The sequence below is a fragment of the Budorcas taxicolor genome, chromosome 20 (assembly GCF_023091745.1).
Source record: "Budorcas taxicolor isolate Tak-1 chromosome 20, Takin1.1, whole genome shotgun sequence".
NCBI classification, from domain to species: Eukaryota; Metazoa; Chordata; class Mammalia; order Artiodactyla; family Bovidae; genus Budorcas; species Budorcas taxicolor.
The window spans coordinates 57,108,614-57,126,130 of NC_068929.1; the positions used below are offsets into that span (position 1 = coordinate 57,108,614).

At 34.7% G+C, this 17,517-nt stretch overlaps 1 protein-coding gene across 1 annotated transcript in view; it reads left to right on the forward strand.

Moving 5' to 3' along the window:
* Positions 1-15,847, forward strand: part of CDH18 (cadherin 18) — a 417,078-nt gene extending 401,231 nt beyond the window's left edge. Inside the window, exons 10-11 of the mRNA XM_052659026.1 lie at positions 5,407-5,658; positions 15,357-15,847. Of these exons, the coding sequence (XP_052514986.1) occupies positions 5,407-5,658; positions 15,357-15,847 (743 nt within the window). The remainder of the gene's footprint in view (positions 1-5,406; positions 5,659-15,356) is intronic.
* The last annotated feature ends 1,670 nt before the right edge of the window (positions 15,848-17,517 follow it).

Consider the following 17,517-nt stretch of genomic DNA (forward strand, 5'->3'; position numbering starts at 1 on the left):
TAGTAGCAGGGAAGGGTTGAGCAGTTTTCAAATGTGGTTTTAATATGTTGATAATAGATAGGAGCTTCTTTTCAGAAATAGATATTTTCCCGCTGTGCATGGGGGATTGAGGCTCAAGAGAAAATGGCAAAATAAGCTTAGAATAGCTACTGTATGGCATCTGATGAACTATTAATTTTAATAAACTGATTATTCATCTCCATTGAGAACATACTCAGTGTTACCCTCTATACTTGTTAGGGTCATTTATGATGGCTATAACTATTTAACAGCAAATTTGTGAATTTGAAAGCAGAATCTTTAGACAGTGGATGGTTGTGTTTATCAGGGATTTAAAAGTTATCAAGAAGGAGTGTGGCAGATGGTGAAAAGGGTGACATTCCAGGGTGCAAATAGGAACATAATGACATATTGGAACAGAGTCCTGTGGTTTGGCAGAAACACAGTGATGCCAGGAGGATGTTAACAAATTTAAATGAATGGGCAGAATCCAGAGTCTCAAAAACTGAGATTAGGGCAATTCTAGGATTAAAAGAATAGGAAGTCAGGAAACAGGAGAAGAATAAGAATGAACCTTAAGCAGAGACCATGAGGAAATCAAGATAGATTAGTTTACTTTGGTTTTAATTTCTTAATATATAACATAATAAGGAAACTATAACAGAAGACAATTTCCTGCCAAGTGTAGTTCAAATCATTATTTACCAAGTACCTGTTATGTGAAAGGGTATTTTGCAGGAAAGCAAAAGAGCATTGTTTCCTGCATGGACTCTGATAATAGTTAAATTATGAATGTATCTTATTGCTGCTGGAAGACAAGATAAAAATGAAAATAAAATGAAGCCATGCATATTTATCTCTCTGGTGGAAAATAAGGTTCTATCTCCTAGTGTTTTCTTCAGATTAAAAAAAACAACAACAACAAAGGAAATAAACTTTAGTCCAATTAAAGAGATTCTTTAATTAAAGATCTCAAACTTTTCTGCTATTGTAATAGATTTAGAAATATCACTTTAACAGTCTGCTTGGCTATGCTTGAGATGAAGTTTATCTTTATACCTGCATGATCAAATAAGGAATCAGTTGAAATGTCAGGGAGTGCATGAGCACCTAGTAATTCAAGAGTTTTGAAGAACACATGGTTTTCATATTTTCCAAGATCAAAGGTAATTTTGGACTTTAATATAGGACATTTTTCCCCTTGGGAGTATTTTAAAAGCATGCCTCATTTTAACTTAAACTGTACTGGAGTTTATGAAAGTAGCACAAAGATCGGAAACATTCAAAATCTTTCAAGATTTTGACTAAAGAAATACTAGAGCACATACTACTGATTCAATAAAATTATATCTGAATTTTAGAAGCACTTTGCTATTTGTGTTATATTATTATATTTTGTAGCCTTCTGTCCCTGTAGAAATATAAAGGTTGGAGTTATTCCTATCCAACCTTACATTTTACTATAAATATCTTGTGTGAAATATCCTTCCAAAATTATCAGTTATGAAATCCCTGGACTTCTTATACCTGCAAAAATAAGTTATTATTATTATTTTAAAAGGACTTCAAGTTTCATTTCTTTCACAGTCATCACAATGATATTTATAAATATCTACTTGAGTCAACTATTATATATTTGCATGGCAGTCTCCCTGGTTCTTCCTATATGTGTGCACATCCTTTTCTGAACAAGAAATGGGATATATGACAAAATAAATAATGTACTGTCATTTACTTTAAAATATTAAAACACATTTAGGATTTTTTTTTGACATTGCATTGAAATATAGTTGCTGGGAATGTCAGGAAAATGTTGATTATATTCAGAAAGATAATAATTACTCAGAGCTTCTCAAAATTTTTTGGAAAATTTCCAAGACCTTTTGGGCACCTAAACTCATACAAGACATGTAGAATTCTGACATTCTTTTTTTCAAAGATTCTTCATATGGCATATTTTTCTAAACCTTTTATCAATGTCAAGGGCTTCAAAACTGAGTTAAAATATCAGTTTTAAGATAGTAGATCCAAACTTATGGACAGTATTTAATGGAATATTCCCAATGAAGAATTGCATAGAAATTCCACAGCTTTATTGAATGCTACTGAGACTGCTTCAGATCTGTTGCTTCATTACTGCATTCAGATAGTGTATGTATTTGAAATCAAAAGATGTTACTCGAGTTCTCTCCCATATGATACCCATCAAAGTTTACATCTAATATGCATCTTTATTTTCTGTCTTCTTGTTAGTTTGAGTTCTTTGTGCTAGCTAGCTGTTCAAAATCTCCTTGAATCCTAATCCAGGGTTAGCTATATTAGCTTGGCTTCCAACCATTCAATCATCCTCTGTCTTCATCCAAATTATTAAGAATTAGAATTAAGAACCAACATTGAGTACACATTATTAGAGATCATCCTTTATTTGGCATTGAAAATTAGAACTTCTTATTCACAGATTTAACATCCTGGTATGGTTTCCATTTATTCAATTCATATGAATTTTTGTCTGCTTTAAAGTTATTCAAGACTTTCTGTAATACTTTTTTTTTTTCTTTAATAGCTGCATCACGAGGCATGAGGGATCTTAGCTCCCAAACCAGGGATCAAACCTGTGCCTCTAATAGTAGAAGCACCAGGAGTCTCAACTACTAGACCACCAGGGAAGTCCCAATACATGGGACTGGTTTATTTTTTACATCTTATATTTCAAGTTTAGAGGCATTGCTCGTCATGTAATGTTGCAATTTAAGTGAGATAAAGTTTGTTCTCATACATAAGTATATTTATATGTATGTAGATATATATGTATCTTCTTATCCCTTTCATTTTAGTTCAAAATTTGCTTGTTCATGTTCAGTGAGCCTACTGCCAAGTACATTTTCTACAGGTCAAGAGAGGAACACAATATCCTTTGTCAAGAGCTCGTTATTCTGCTATGCTAAGCCTTTCTAGGTAGGAAGATTTTGCTTTCTGAATCTCCTTTTTTTTTTTTTTTTTTTTTTCAAAAGACCCAGAGAGATAGTATGGGGAGGGAGGTGAGAGGAGGGTTCAGGGTTGGGAACACATGTACACCCATGGCGGATTCATGTTGATGTATGGCAAAAACAATACAGTATTGTAAAGTAAAATATACTAATAATAAAAAAGTCAGACCTTCAGCTGGGAAAATGAAAGAATATTGTCATGTCTCCATGTCTGAGAGCTCTCTATTTGAGAACTTAAAGTGCCCTAGAAACATATTTTGGCTTTCTTCTTGTTTTTCATCATGTTTCTGATTGTATTTCCAATAATTATCTTGATAAAGAACATGCTACCAGATGAAGAATGTAAAGTGGACACAAGCCTAGAACCATAAAGGGGAATCTCCATCTACCCTTATATGTTACCATGTCATTCCACACATTATGAGGTTTCTCGGGACCAGGGACCAGTGTCTTCCATCTTTTCTTCAGAGGACCGACTGTGAGATCCTCAAACATGTTTATGTCTGTATCTGTTCATACCTTTTCCTTAACTTAAGGAATTGTGAATAGAAGCAATTTTATATTAATCACTATGCAACATCCTACACCTGATAGATGTGCTTAATCAAAGGTCTGGGTTTCTGAGAGTGTACCTGTGATGGTTTTAGTCTTAAAAACACATATGATGCAATTTCCCCTCTTTTTTTTCATCATTCTGAAACCTATTTCAGAGTAGACAATCAATACACTTTTCTTTAAATTTCTCTTCTCCCATGTAAGGAAATACTTGTAGTAACTTATTAGATTATTTATATTCTATAACACACCTTCAACAACTCATATAGATGTATATACTCATATAGATCTATGTATAAATTTTACATATATAAATCACTCATGTTTTATTATCTGTATTCCATTGAATATTTGAAATATTATCTGTCTTTTGGATTAGTTTGGCAATATACAATCAAAAATATATCTATAGGGTATTATATCAAGATTATCATAAGCATATTCATAAGTAATATAATTCCAATTTTCTGAATAATAGAAATTGATATAAGAAAAAGAATTCCTAGAAGTAATTATCTAACAATTTACTAACGTTTTAGTGAAAAACAATTAATTGACAGCTGTAGCCAAAGGTTGGATTCTCTGGGAAGCAGGCTCTGGACTGGAGCTTGGAGGACAGGGTGCTTCTTGCAGTGTGTCATCATGATCAGCAGTTGTGGACCACAATGAGAATGGAAGAAAGGGCAGAGTGAGCAATTAAGTGACCATAAAATTCGAACATGTCTATGGCTGACCCCACGGGAAAGCTGGAACTAAGCTTGCCCTTCAAGGTTTCCTGCATTTAGCAGAAGCGACTTGATCTGTATAACCTTGAATTAATGAGTCATTGATTATGTGCTGCTCCAGAAGGATGTGACCTTGGGCCAGGTAGCAATCTACAGTTCAGGTAACAAGTCACTCTATGCAGGAGTTCTGAACAGCACATGCGGATGTGCACCTAAAGGATCTTTTAGCTAATAGATGCAGAAGGAGAAATAACAATGCTAAAATAAATATGTCCTAAGTGCATCCAAGGCCATCAATATGAACTGCAGGTGAACTGGTGGAGAAGTGGCAGCATGGCATCCTGGTTTTGAGCAGGTTCTAGAATGTATTGGGGTGTAGCTTGATTATTGTCTAGCTCTGTAATTTGGGGCATTTTACCCCATGGGGCTCAGGTTATTCATTTTAAAAGTATTATTCCTAATAAAAATGAATTTCCCTAAAATGTAAGGAATTTGGCATCCTCTCCCTTTTATGGTTGTATAGATTGATCAAAAGCCATCATGCAATTATTTACCATAGTATATGGCATTTTAAAAGCACATAAAAATGGAATTAACTATTTTATTCATCATTTACTTTCCCATGGTGTTCCCACTATAACAGAAGTTCTTCAAATCACAAGTGTAAAACAATGTATCAATTTATCTGGTGTCTCCATAAATATATTACCTGTACCAATGGTTCTTAAACATTTTTGTATATTAACCTCACTTGAAGTTTGTTAAACATATAGATACCTGTTTTTATCAGAGTCACCAGGTTTGGGATAGGGACACTGGCTCATCCCACAGTTTGGTGTCCATGAATCCCTTTCAATCCTTTGGCTGAAATGTCCACCCCCCAAATGCTTATTGCTTCTACCTCCTCTGTCATCCACTGTTTCCCCTCCCCTTTAGTCCAGGCCTTATTAATTTGTCACATAGTTTTCTCCATTTAATAACCAGTTTTAGTAACTGGTTAATAATATCCCTTCACGTTCTTTTATCCATTTCATAAAAGAAAACATAAATACACATACCCATGTTATCCATTAAAGGAAATGTGACTCTTTAACGGCGGCTTTACTAAGTACATTTTGTTCTGCTTATGTCTGTCATAGATAACACAGCCAGCATTCTGACAAGGCGGAGGAGATTTAGTCGAACTATTCAGGATGTGTATTATCTCCCCATTATGATCTCTGATGGTGGAATCCCCTCTCTCAGCAGCAGCAGCACCCTCACCATCAGGGTTTGTGCATGCGAGAGAGATGGGCGCGTGCGGACCTGCCATGCCGAAGCCTTCCTGTCCTCGGCTGGTTTGAGTACAGGAGCCTTAATCGCTATTCTTCTGTGTGTTGTCATTCTCCTAGGTAAGTCACTCTAAATCCTAAGGGATGATGGCAGTTCCAAGTGTGCCCTACAGTAGTGCGTTCAAATACAGAGACGAAAACAGAGACAGCCTCATTTTGACAAGACTTTAGAGCTAGGAATGCTTTATGTAATACCAAAACTTGACTGCACTGATTTTCTTTTAAATAACTTTCTCGATACCATAATTAACCTTGAAATAATTTGCTTCAAATGTAATGAAGGACTTGAAATGTGAGAAGGAAGGATAGGATAAGAGAAATCTTTTAAGAAAATATCTACTTTAGAAAGAATTGGTATTAAGTATTCTGAATCCCATACTGAAAGGGCTTTTCCAATTTATTTCAAAGAACATAAGTGACATTATTTACAATGAATCTGACCACCAAATAAAAAGAATAAGTTTCCTGTAGAAACTTCTATCAGTCTAAAATATTAGTTGGCCATCAACCTCAGTTGAATTTTACAAGACTAAGTCTAACATAATTTTTGGTCTCAGAGATATCAGATATTATTATTAAATTAAAACTAATATATTTTAGTTTATTTCTTGCATTACATTTTATTTTAAAAGAAAATTTCTCTAATTTTATGTTAGCTTTGATAAGTCAAAATCTTACCAACTGCGTTTGAAGCCAATATTACTATTAACTCTTTAGAATTACTATACAAAGTGAGACAGCAAATTCAGATTTTTTTATAAGAAAGGTATATGTAAAGAATCTTTTGATTTAGGGTTTAAATGGGTACATATATATGTTTCCAGTGTATCTTCACCCTCTAGCTTTCTCATAGCAGCCATATATTTTGTTCTGTTCTCTGTTCTTATGTGCACATGTAAGAAAAACAAGCAATATACATACTTTGGTGAGACAGATATATTCTTGCAAGGAATGTCCCTTGTTTTGGTCCTGGGTTAGAGGACAAATTACCTGTACAGAGGAGTGGAGATCAAGGTGACATGAGGCTGAGTAGAAAGGATGGGGTAAAATGAAAAAAATAAAAAATAAAAAAGGTAGGCTTTGTTTTAGGAGCACAAGGAGAAGTTTAAAGTAGGTTTGTCCCATCATAAAATTTGTATGCTTAAAAAAGACAGCTATGAATGAAGTGGAGAGCAGATCTCATGATGACAAGGGAGCAGGGCTTCCAGTTAGGAATACAATGCATTTGTCTCACTCAGACACAACATAATTTGGACAGTACGTTCCCTCATGGCTCAGCTGGTAAAGAATCCGCCTGCAATATGAGAGACCTGGAATTGATCCCTGGGTTGGGAAGATCATTTCGAGAAAGGAAAGGCTACCCACTCCAGTATTCTGGCCTGGAGAATTCCATGGACTCTATAGTCCATAGGGTCACAAAAAGTTGGACAGGATTTAGCGACTTTTGCTTTCACTCTCAGAGTGGAAGTGAACAAAGCTTGATAATATCAAGATGCTTTAGCGGAAATCAAAGGTGATATTGGGTAACAGGATGCAAAACACAGGATGAAAATATTTACCAAAATCTTCACTGAATGTTTATTGAAAGTACCTGAGATTCCATTTGAACCTTGCAGTGTTAATTATTTCAGGTCAGTAAGCAAACATTTACTATTTATGATAGGGTGTTTTTTCCAGAAACAAGTATCCAAAGGCTAAGAGTATAATAGCCAAAAATTACAGAAAACAAGCAAACAAACAAACAAAAATTTGGATAAACTAGATATGCAGCTGAGTTAGAACAGAGAACAGTATCAAAGACTTTTCATCTCATGCTAAATGTGCATCTTTAAGATCTTCCCTGACCTTCCCAGAGCTGGGGGACATGAGAAGTGAGTTTTGTTGATGTCACCACAGCCAGAGACTATGAAGAGAGAAAGGATAGACCAGGACTGAGCTGTGATAAACTGCAGTGTGATCACCAAGTCAAGAAGGATGAAATACCAGAGAGGGCAAAACAGAAATCACAGAAGAAGGAACAGAATTAGTAAGAGTGATGTCCTAAAATCAAAGAAAATAAGTGTATCAAGGAGGACAGAGCGTTCAACCATGCAAAAACTGCCTAAAAGTTAAGTAAATTGAGCAAAAAATGTGTCAATTGTACTTGGCAATTTGGAGCATGGAGGTTTGATTCTTCATAACAAGAGCTATTTCATTGTAGTATAGTCTTTTGTAGTAGAAGCATGGTGGTGAATGCAACCAGGAAAATCAGATGGTTTTTTTTTCCTTTAATTTAATTTAATTTTTTAAAGTATAGTTGATAAGAAATGTTGTGACTCAGTTAAACACATATATTCTTTCTTTCATGTTCTCTTCCATTATGATTTATCATAGGACATTATTCCCTGTGCTATACAGTGCTTTATCCATCTTATATACAATAGTTTATGTCTCCTAATCCCAACTCCTCTCTCACCCTATCCCCCAACCCCCTCTCTCTTGATAACTACAAGTCTGTTCTCCATGTCTGTGAGTCTGTTTCTGTTTTGCAGGTAGGGCCATTTGTGCCATATTTTATAGTTCACATATAAGTAATATCATATGGTATTTTTCAAAAACAAAAACCAAAAAAAAAAAAAAACCAAAGAATAAACAGCTACAAACATTGAGCCCTCTAGATTTCCTAACTGAAACTACAAAGAATAGAACTCAGTGACTTTTTGTAAGTCAACTATGCTTCCATTAAAGAAAAAAAAAAAAAAAAGAACACTCTTATATTAATATAAGTTCTTCCAAGTCCGTATTCTGAAAGATATTTCAGTGGTGGAAGCCTGTTACCTTTGGCTTTTATTTTCATTTATCATCAGAGAATTATTTTGCATACAAAGATTAAAACCTTTAAAACTGACAGATATCAATGTAAGGTACATTTAAGTATATTATATAATATAATATTCTTTACCAGCTGAGCCACAAGGGAAGCCCAAGAATACTGGAGTGGGTAGCCTATCCTATCTCCAGTGGACCTTCCCGACCCAGGACTTGAACTGGGGTCTCCTACATTGCAGGAGGACTTGTTACCATCTGAGCTATCAGAGAAGCCCCTATATTACATAAAATGACATTTTATTATTTCATGAAACAATAAATTTGTTTAATTGACTTTATGACAATGGCTTTTCCCACTCTTTGAGGTAAATAAGAGAACATTTCTAAAAATTATGGTATACATCAGGGCTAATGAAACAAAGGTTACATTTGATAATGTACAAATGTACATTTGCTCCTTCAATTTTTATTGAAATCAAATGTCTTTACACTATAATTCAAAAGTTGCAGAATTTCTTAAGCTTGGGTTTAAGTAATCATTATTTTAATGTAATTTATATTTTTCTTGGCACTGTAAGGGCATATATTGTTATTGAGAAAATATCTGGCCCACAAACTTGAAATGTAGACATTTGTAATTTTGAAATAGCATTGGCTAATATGTGAGTTCATAGGCTGCAAGAAAAATATCAACAATATCAGAGGTAGCAATACTTTATTTTAGAAATTGTAATTCTGAATTTGCATTCAACCTCAACAGCTAAATAAATCATGAAACTAATATTTTGATACTGAAATGTTTCACCTAGTAGCTCTTTGTGAACATGACTGTGATTGTGGAAATTCAGCCCTAGTTTTGCCACTAATTAACTGTGTGATCTCAAGACCCACAAAGTCTTTTTGCTTCTATTTCTGAATCTATGAAAATGAAGTTTCAACTAGAATAACCTTACAGTCATCTGTAAAATTTTGTGTTGCTTATTTATGTTTTATTATAGGCTAGATATTATTCAATATTTTGCAGTTTGGTAGACCTCATCTATGTATACATTGATTACTAGAAAATGGTGCTTGAAAACCAAAGGGCCTAACTTTAAGTGCCAAATGTACACCTTGTGAGCTATGTTTTGTCAGGATTAACTTTTCAGATCCCTTTTAAGGAATGGATAGGAAAGAATTTACAGTGAACCGTCATGATGCAGTCAGTTTGGTGCTAGAAAATGGGGTTCTTGGAATTCCCTTCCTCTCCTGGGCATCTGACATCTCTTTCCCAACCCACTCCATTACTTGTCAGAGGGTGCAGAACTGTGGGCAGAGCAAATCAGGGCAAGGGATTATTTAATCAGGATCCAAAATGGACTTCTTCCAGCTACCTTCATAGTCCACACATCACATATAATCAGCTGACTTAGATTAATTCACCAAGTAGTTTGCTCCTATTTGGGGATATAGATTTCCTCCTGCATGGAAATTAAGGTGAATGTGGTGAGAGGAGAGTGAGGGGCTAGGAGAGGAAGTGAAATTGATGAGAAGATAAATGTCAAACCTGTTTGTCATCAGAGTTATTGTGAATGACTTTATGGATTCCCCTGGGTGTGAAAAAATAAGTTGCAGCGAGAAGTGTCATTACCAATTATGGCTACAGAAGCTAATAAAAATAATCTCCCTGACTTGGGCCACTTCATCCTACCAAATTTAGTGCTAAAATATGATGATATAAAAAAAAGAATCAAGTGATATTTAGGGGTAAAAATATCTGCTATGAAAAGTATTTGGGGGGTATGTTAGGAGTCAATACATAATTTATTCAAATGTAAGTTGTATGTCAGTTAAGTTATGAAAATTCAAACCCCCTTAGTACTCCGGGTACTGGAAAGATTATATGAGTAAGTAAATATAATATAGAGGAAAACAAAGAGAAAACTGTTTCCACAAATTTGAATCTCTTTATGAATGAAATAATGATATTCATTTTAATTTTCTTAAATGAAATGAATCATGTAGGATTAAAATTCTGGTCACACTTAATGAGAAGAAAAGAAAAAGAAATACACTAACCAAGAATAAGGTATTCATCAGAATAAAGACATCTAAAAATACTACAATTTGTTCATTTAATTCCAGTTCAAATAACTAAGCTGCAAAATACCAGAAATTATTTATAATATAATTTTGAACAGAGGACAAGCTCTCTATCTCTCTTTCTCTTTTTTAGCAACTCTGTAGCTCTATCATACTATATTTTCTCAGATGAACCACTGAAATAAGTGCTACCCTGTTATACATCTATAGTTTGATATACTGTGAGGGACTAATTCAAATATATTACTTGCTTGCCATTTTTAAAATTGGGTTTAACTTTCGAATATGATTATTATCTTCACTCATTCTCTTTAAATAAATTTGGCCTTGCGATTGTTGGGAAGCACTTTATTTTTCAAACTTTAAGAAATACTTTCAAGCAAAATTAGGTGTTTAGAATTTTTAGGAACAGTAAGCTGATTTTTTAAAGTATTTAAAAATTATTTTTCTAGAGAGACAATTATTATTCATGAAGACTCAATTAACCCAGCGTCACATTGTCACTCTCAGAAACATCATTCGTTTGTTAATCTGCATAAGAATTGTTTATGGAGTATCTGTTGTGTGCCATCTGCTCCAGGAACATCTACTAAACAAACATGAGCGTAAAGAAAGTCTTTAGGAATGTACCTTCCACATTCTTCTCTGCACCCACATTCTCCTCTGTGTTGATTTAAATTTGCCACTGACTATCCCAGGTGGTGCTAGTGCTAAAGAACCCGCCTGCCAATGCAGGAGACGTAAAGAGATGTGGGTTCAATCCTGGGTGGGGAAGATCCCCTGGAGGGGGCATGGTAGCCCACTCCAGTATTCTTGCCTGGAGAACCCCATGGACAGAGGAGCCTGATGGGCTACAGTTCATAGTGTCTCACAGAGTTGGACATGACTGAAGTGGCTGAGCATGCACACATGACTGTTTCGCTAATGAGTACAGTGTGGCTCAGACGGTAAAGAACCTTCCTGTAATGCAGGAGACCTGAGTTTCATCCCTGGGTGGGGAAGATCCCGTGGAGAAGGGGATGGCTACCTACAGCAGTATTCTTGCCTGGAGAATTCCATGGACAGAGGAGCCTGGCAAGCTACAGTTCATGGGGTCAACAAAGAGTCAGACAAGACTGAGAGACTCACACTTTCACTTTCAAAGGGACTGTATGTCTATATTTGTCCCGATATTCTGGTGTAATTATAAGTAAAATCCCTTTCCACCCTCAAAAACTGTTCCAGATTGTATGGCTAATTATATATTGATCTTTATAATAAATAGGTATGCAACAAATCTAGGAATCATTTGTCTCTGCCTAGTAACTCTCTTTGCCTAGAAAGAAATAGATGTAAAACTGTACATTCAAATTTAACTAGCATATATATTTTGAATCAACCCATATAAGTCAGGGATAGCTTTTTAAGCAACTAGAAGCTATCATAACAATAAATCCAGCATTATCAAATATGTTTCATTAGGCAAATAGAATACTAGTATCAGTAAAGGATGTATATTACCTCCATACTTTGGTAATAGTATTGATCACATTCTCCCTGTTATCTATCACATAAAGTCCCTTGACATTCATCATCAACCATTTCAACATAAAGAAAAATAGCTTGATTTATTGAAAACACTAAGAAATTTTATTATAATAAATTAGGCAATAGTGTAGAACTATTGATAGATATTTTAATCTAGAACAGCCTCCTCACTTAGCTATAATGATGAGCAGAAATATATGGTGGATGATAAATATAAACCTCTGGATAGAATGAAGTATGTTACTTGAGGATTCTGCTTATTGGCTGAATTTACACTAAAATAAATAGTGAGATATCAAATACTTACTGATGGCATTCAGCAAAAAGAATAATCATGTGAATAGAAACATATTGTACTCTGTAACAGAGCATTTATGAAGCCGGGTCATATGTAGAATCAGCATTTCATTTCCAGCCTTTTCTGTGATCACTCTGTTCCAAACAGTAATCAAAGCTCTACCATGTCAACTCTAATTTCCCCATTGCATTTTCACATTACCCAGTTAGTATCCTTTTACTCCTTACATTTCCAGATGATTCCTTGACTCTCCATAAAGATGTTTTGTCTTTTTTTTCTTTTTCTTCATTCCCACAGTCTTCCACCTGCCTCTTTGCAAAATTAGATTCCTTCCAGTATTGTGACCCTCTCTTTCCACATATGGTAGACCTCCCTCTAGTAATTATCCTATCCACTTCTGGCTTGAATACCTATTCCTTTTCCTCTCCATATTTTCAAGACTTCAAAGCATGTACACAGTATGATATATAGTTCAATGCAGTAACACTTATCTAGTTTAGGGCTCTCATAAAAAGGGTTTAAACTGTATGAAGACAAGCAAGGAAATAATAACAAAATGAAGAATAGAAGTTACGTTTTAGAGGGGAAGGGAGGTATAGAAGGATTGTATCTAGGGTGTCAGGTATGTTTTTATCAGAGGATAGCTAACCTGCTATTTGTTTGCTCTATGATCATTTATTAAAGCTTACATATAATCAGGATTTCCAAATAAAATATAATATACATATATACAAATAGACAAAATACAGCATAAAAATGTGAAATTTGTATAAAATTATAGATCTGTAGGTGTTTATGCATGTGTGTATATGTATGCACTTACGCATCTCCAGATATATTAAACAAGACATACTTATGCTATGTATATTCACATATATGTATGTATATGTACGTTTGCTGCTAAGTCGCTTCAGTCGTGTCCGACTCTGTGCGATCCCAGAGACGGCAGCCCACAGGCTCCCCCGCCCCTGGGATTCTCCAGGCAAGAACACTGGAGTGGGTTGCCATTTCCTTCTCCAGTGCATGAAAGTGAAAAGTGAAAGTGAAGTCGCTTAGTCATGTCCGACTCTTCATGACCCCATGGACTGCAGCCCACGAGGCTCCTCCGTCCATGGGATTTTCCAGGCAAGAGTACTGAAGTGGGATGCCATTGCCTTCTCCCATGTACATGTTTTATATATATATATATGTATGTATTAATATATAGTAATAATAATATAATAATAAATAATTAATAAATAATAATATAATTAATAAGATGTATTAATATATAGTATATAATATATATTATATATTAATACAATATTCCCTGATTGTTCAGACAGTAAAGAATCTGCCTGCTATGTAGGAGACCAAAATTTGATCCCTGGGTCAGAAAGATTCGCTGGAGAAGGGAATAGCAACCCACTCCAATATTCTTGCCTGTAGAATCCCATAGACAGAGGAGCCTGGCAAGCTACAGTCCATGGAGGTGACAAACAGTCAGAAATAACTGAGTGCCTAAAACTTTCACTTTCATACTTAAATTATAAGCAAAAATATTCCCCATGCTTAATAGTGAGATAAATCCATATTTTATATATATTTTAATGTTTCCATAAAACATATCCATATTGCTTTGGATATAATTGATTAAACATACATATATATGTATGTGCATATATACACACACTATATATGTTGTTTATGTATACACATATACATACATTATACATGTATTTTTATTTCATCTCATGTTATACATATAGTATATTTTTGTTGTTATTCATCTGAAATTCACATTTAGTTGGGTGTCCTGAACTATTTATTAAATCTAGTAATCCTACATTCCATTTGAATATATTTCTCTGATTATCTTTATTGTGATATTTAAAATAATAGTGAACCTAATAATTCTCATAATAAAATGTAGAATATCAGCTAACCAAGAAGAAAACAGTCTGTAGAGATGAAGTAAAAGACCTTGGGCCTAATGACAAAGAGTAAAATGAGATAATTCTGTTTAGTAATGGTTTAATAGCATCCAAGTGAATAATATGAAGTAATGAAAGAAGGACCAAGGTAAAATACCCAGGATATATTTCTATCAGTTTACTCAGTGGCTACAACACTACTGGTAATAAGAAACTATTCAGTGTATTTGGAAAAATTTCCCTAAGACACACATCCAACAGATCACTCAGTTCTATATTTTTAAAATAGTAAAGCTGAATATGGCAATGGAAACCTCATCACTTTTAGTGTGAAAAGTAATAAACTAGAGCCCAAACTTTTCCACCCACCATTTGTATGACCTAAAGTTACACAGTACTTACTCATGCAATTTTTCCTGAGTCTCAGTTTCTTCATTTTAAAAATGAGGAAATCCCAGCTCTATTTTGAGCATTAAATAAAAATATTATGCAAAGAGCATTGTGTAAATGGAAATATTTTTACATTAACTTAAACATAAATATTTCTACATTAACATAAACATATTTTGCAATCTGATAGTTAAATGCAATAATTAATGCCTGATAATATCATTCTAAAGGATAATGGACAAAAAAGATGAACCATGTAAAATATTCCTGCTTTTATTTCTACACAGAATCAAAAAGGGTTAAAGATAGGGGCTCCTTCTTCCTGTTTTACAAAAACTTAAAATACCCTGCTTTTAGTGTATGCATCTTTAGATGAATTAATATCTATAGATTGACCCCTACACACAATAATTTTTCCAGTCAGAATTTCATATTGCTTTTCCATCATCTATTCCCCTCAGTGTAAAAAATGAGTGGTTAGACTTAAACACAAGTCAGGAATTCTGAAAGCATAGCCTGGCAAATGAGAATATCACGGCGTTCACCAGATCAACTATTTCCTTTGCTTTGTAGGGATAATCATTTTATACGTTCTTCAGGATATTAAAAATTCTTGCAGTGGTATTCTGAGAGTGCAGAGATCACAATGTAAGCCCAAATGAAACATAGCTGATGAGAATGGTTGGAACTTGTTGATGTTCTTTTCTCTAACTTTTCATCCTCTTTCTGTTTTTGCTTAGCTATTGTTGTACTTTTCATCACCCTGAGACGCAGCAAAAAAGAGCCCCTGATCATTTCAGAGGAGGACGTGCGGGAAAATGTGGTCACCTATGATGATGAGGGGGGTGGCGAGGAAGACACGGAGGCCTTTGACATCACCGCCTTGAGGAATCCATCTGCTGCTGAGGAGCTCAAGTACCGCAGAGATATCAGACCGGAAGTGAAACTTACCCCCAGGCACCAGACATTGTCCACCCTGGAAAGTATAGATGTTCAGGAATTTATTAAGCAAAGACTAGCGGAAGCCGACCTAGACCCCAGCGTCCCTCCTTATGACTCTCTGCAGACTTACGCCTACGAGGGTCAGAGATCAGAAGCTGGATCCATCAGCTCCCTGGATTCAGCAACTACTCAATCAGACCAGGATTATCAGTACCTTGGAGACTGGGGGCCCGAGTTTAAAAAATTAGCTGAACTCTATGGAGAAATAGAATCTGAAAGAACAACTTAGGGGGTCAATCCTTGCAACCTTCTAGAATTTGCTTACTGAGCAAATGGAGATGTAACCTCACCAATGGCAAGGAAGAAGCTTCGAAACAGTACTTGGAACTGAACAAGCAGAGCACAGCTACTGTAGAAACAAGTGCCCTTTTCATGATTGAAAACTGGGTTATTTAAAGGGAAGAAAGTAAAATTTAAAAAAAAAAAAAATCAGAGAAAAAGCTATTGTTCCTTGTGTATATTTTCAATCGCTCAATAAAGTCTGTGTACTGTTTAATGAAGAATACCTGAATTAAGCCAAACAATGATATTTGTTTCAATATTTTGTGATTTCTTTTCAAAAGCAAAACTAAACAAAAAGTTTCAAATCACTTGTGACTCTGATTTCTAGGGGTGGTACACTGATAATCATGTGGTGGTGAAGGTAATCATGACCTTTTTCCATCTTTTTGGGTGGACTTGAGATCCACACCCTATTATTGTGACACAGCTCATTAGCTTCCTCTTGAAATGACAGGAGGTATTTCCAACCTACCAGACCACTCTATCATGGACTCGTATGTACCATTTTCCTTTGCCCTCCCCACTTCTTTTCTCCATATGGAATTGATGGAGCATGGGGATTTGCTGCTTGCACTATGATGTATGCAACTTCTGTGCACCAATTGTGCACTGCTCTGAATCATGGAGACTATGGTCTCTGTCCTGCCTGTGCCCCTTTAACAGGAGAACCCCCTTTTTTAAGTGGATAGAATGAATGTTTTAAGATATACTCAGACCATCTGATATGTCAGGGAAAGATTTTATTAAAAAAAAATAAAGCAAACTGCAAACCTTATCCTGTACAAAACATTTAGGAACTCTATTCTTTTTTTTCCATTTGTTTTAGGACATTTATATCAACAATTCTGATCATTCTTGTACCTCAAATTGGTTGTCAGAAATTTGATAATTGGTTTATACTTCTGTAATTTGGTTATTTTTAACACGACAGTCATTAAAAACAAAAGTGTACCTTACATGATAACTATGTAGTCTGAAAAGATTGTCCTCTAACTTACATAAACTTCATAGACTTTTGATTGACTTGCCTTTATTCCTCACAGAGGCTCAGACTTCCCCCTTATCTCACTGTCTGATTAGCCTTTTATGTTTAGGACTTACAAAAAATATGTAAGTCTAGTAGCAAAAAATTAGAGGTTCACACTTATTGCTCTCAGACATGTCTCCTAATGTCACTGAATTTTAGGGTCCCAAACTAGAAAATAGAGATGGAAAAGACTTTCCTGCCTATCTTATACTTTATATGAAGATCAATAAGCATCTATAAAAATGTTTTCCCAATTGCAAAGTAGTTTGTTATGTAAAGGCTCACAGACACTAATTTTCTAATTCTATTGGTTCATAATTACATAGAAACATACTTTGTAAATGAAATAATACATTATCTTAGGAGAGTTTAATTAAACTTTCAACAGTGAAGCAATTACTAACTGAATATATAAAAGTTTAATTCTTTTGATATTTTCCCCAAATAATCTGATCTTTTTTCAGAATTTATTGTTTTTTTTTCCCCCTAAATTGCTTAGATGACAATTTGCTGTTGTTGATATTGGTTGTGAAATAAAAATCCATAACATAGTGAGCCTATTCTGTAAAATTGAATATATCTATGTATTT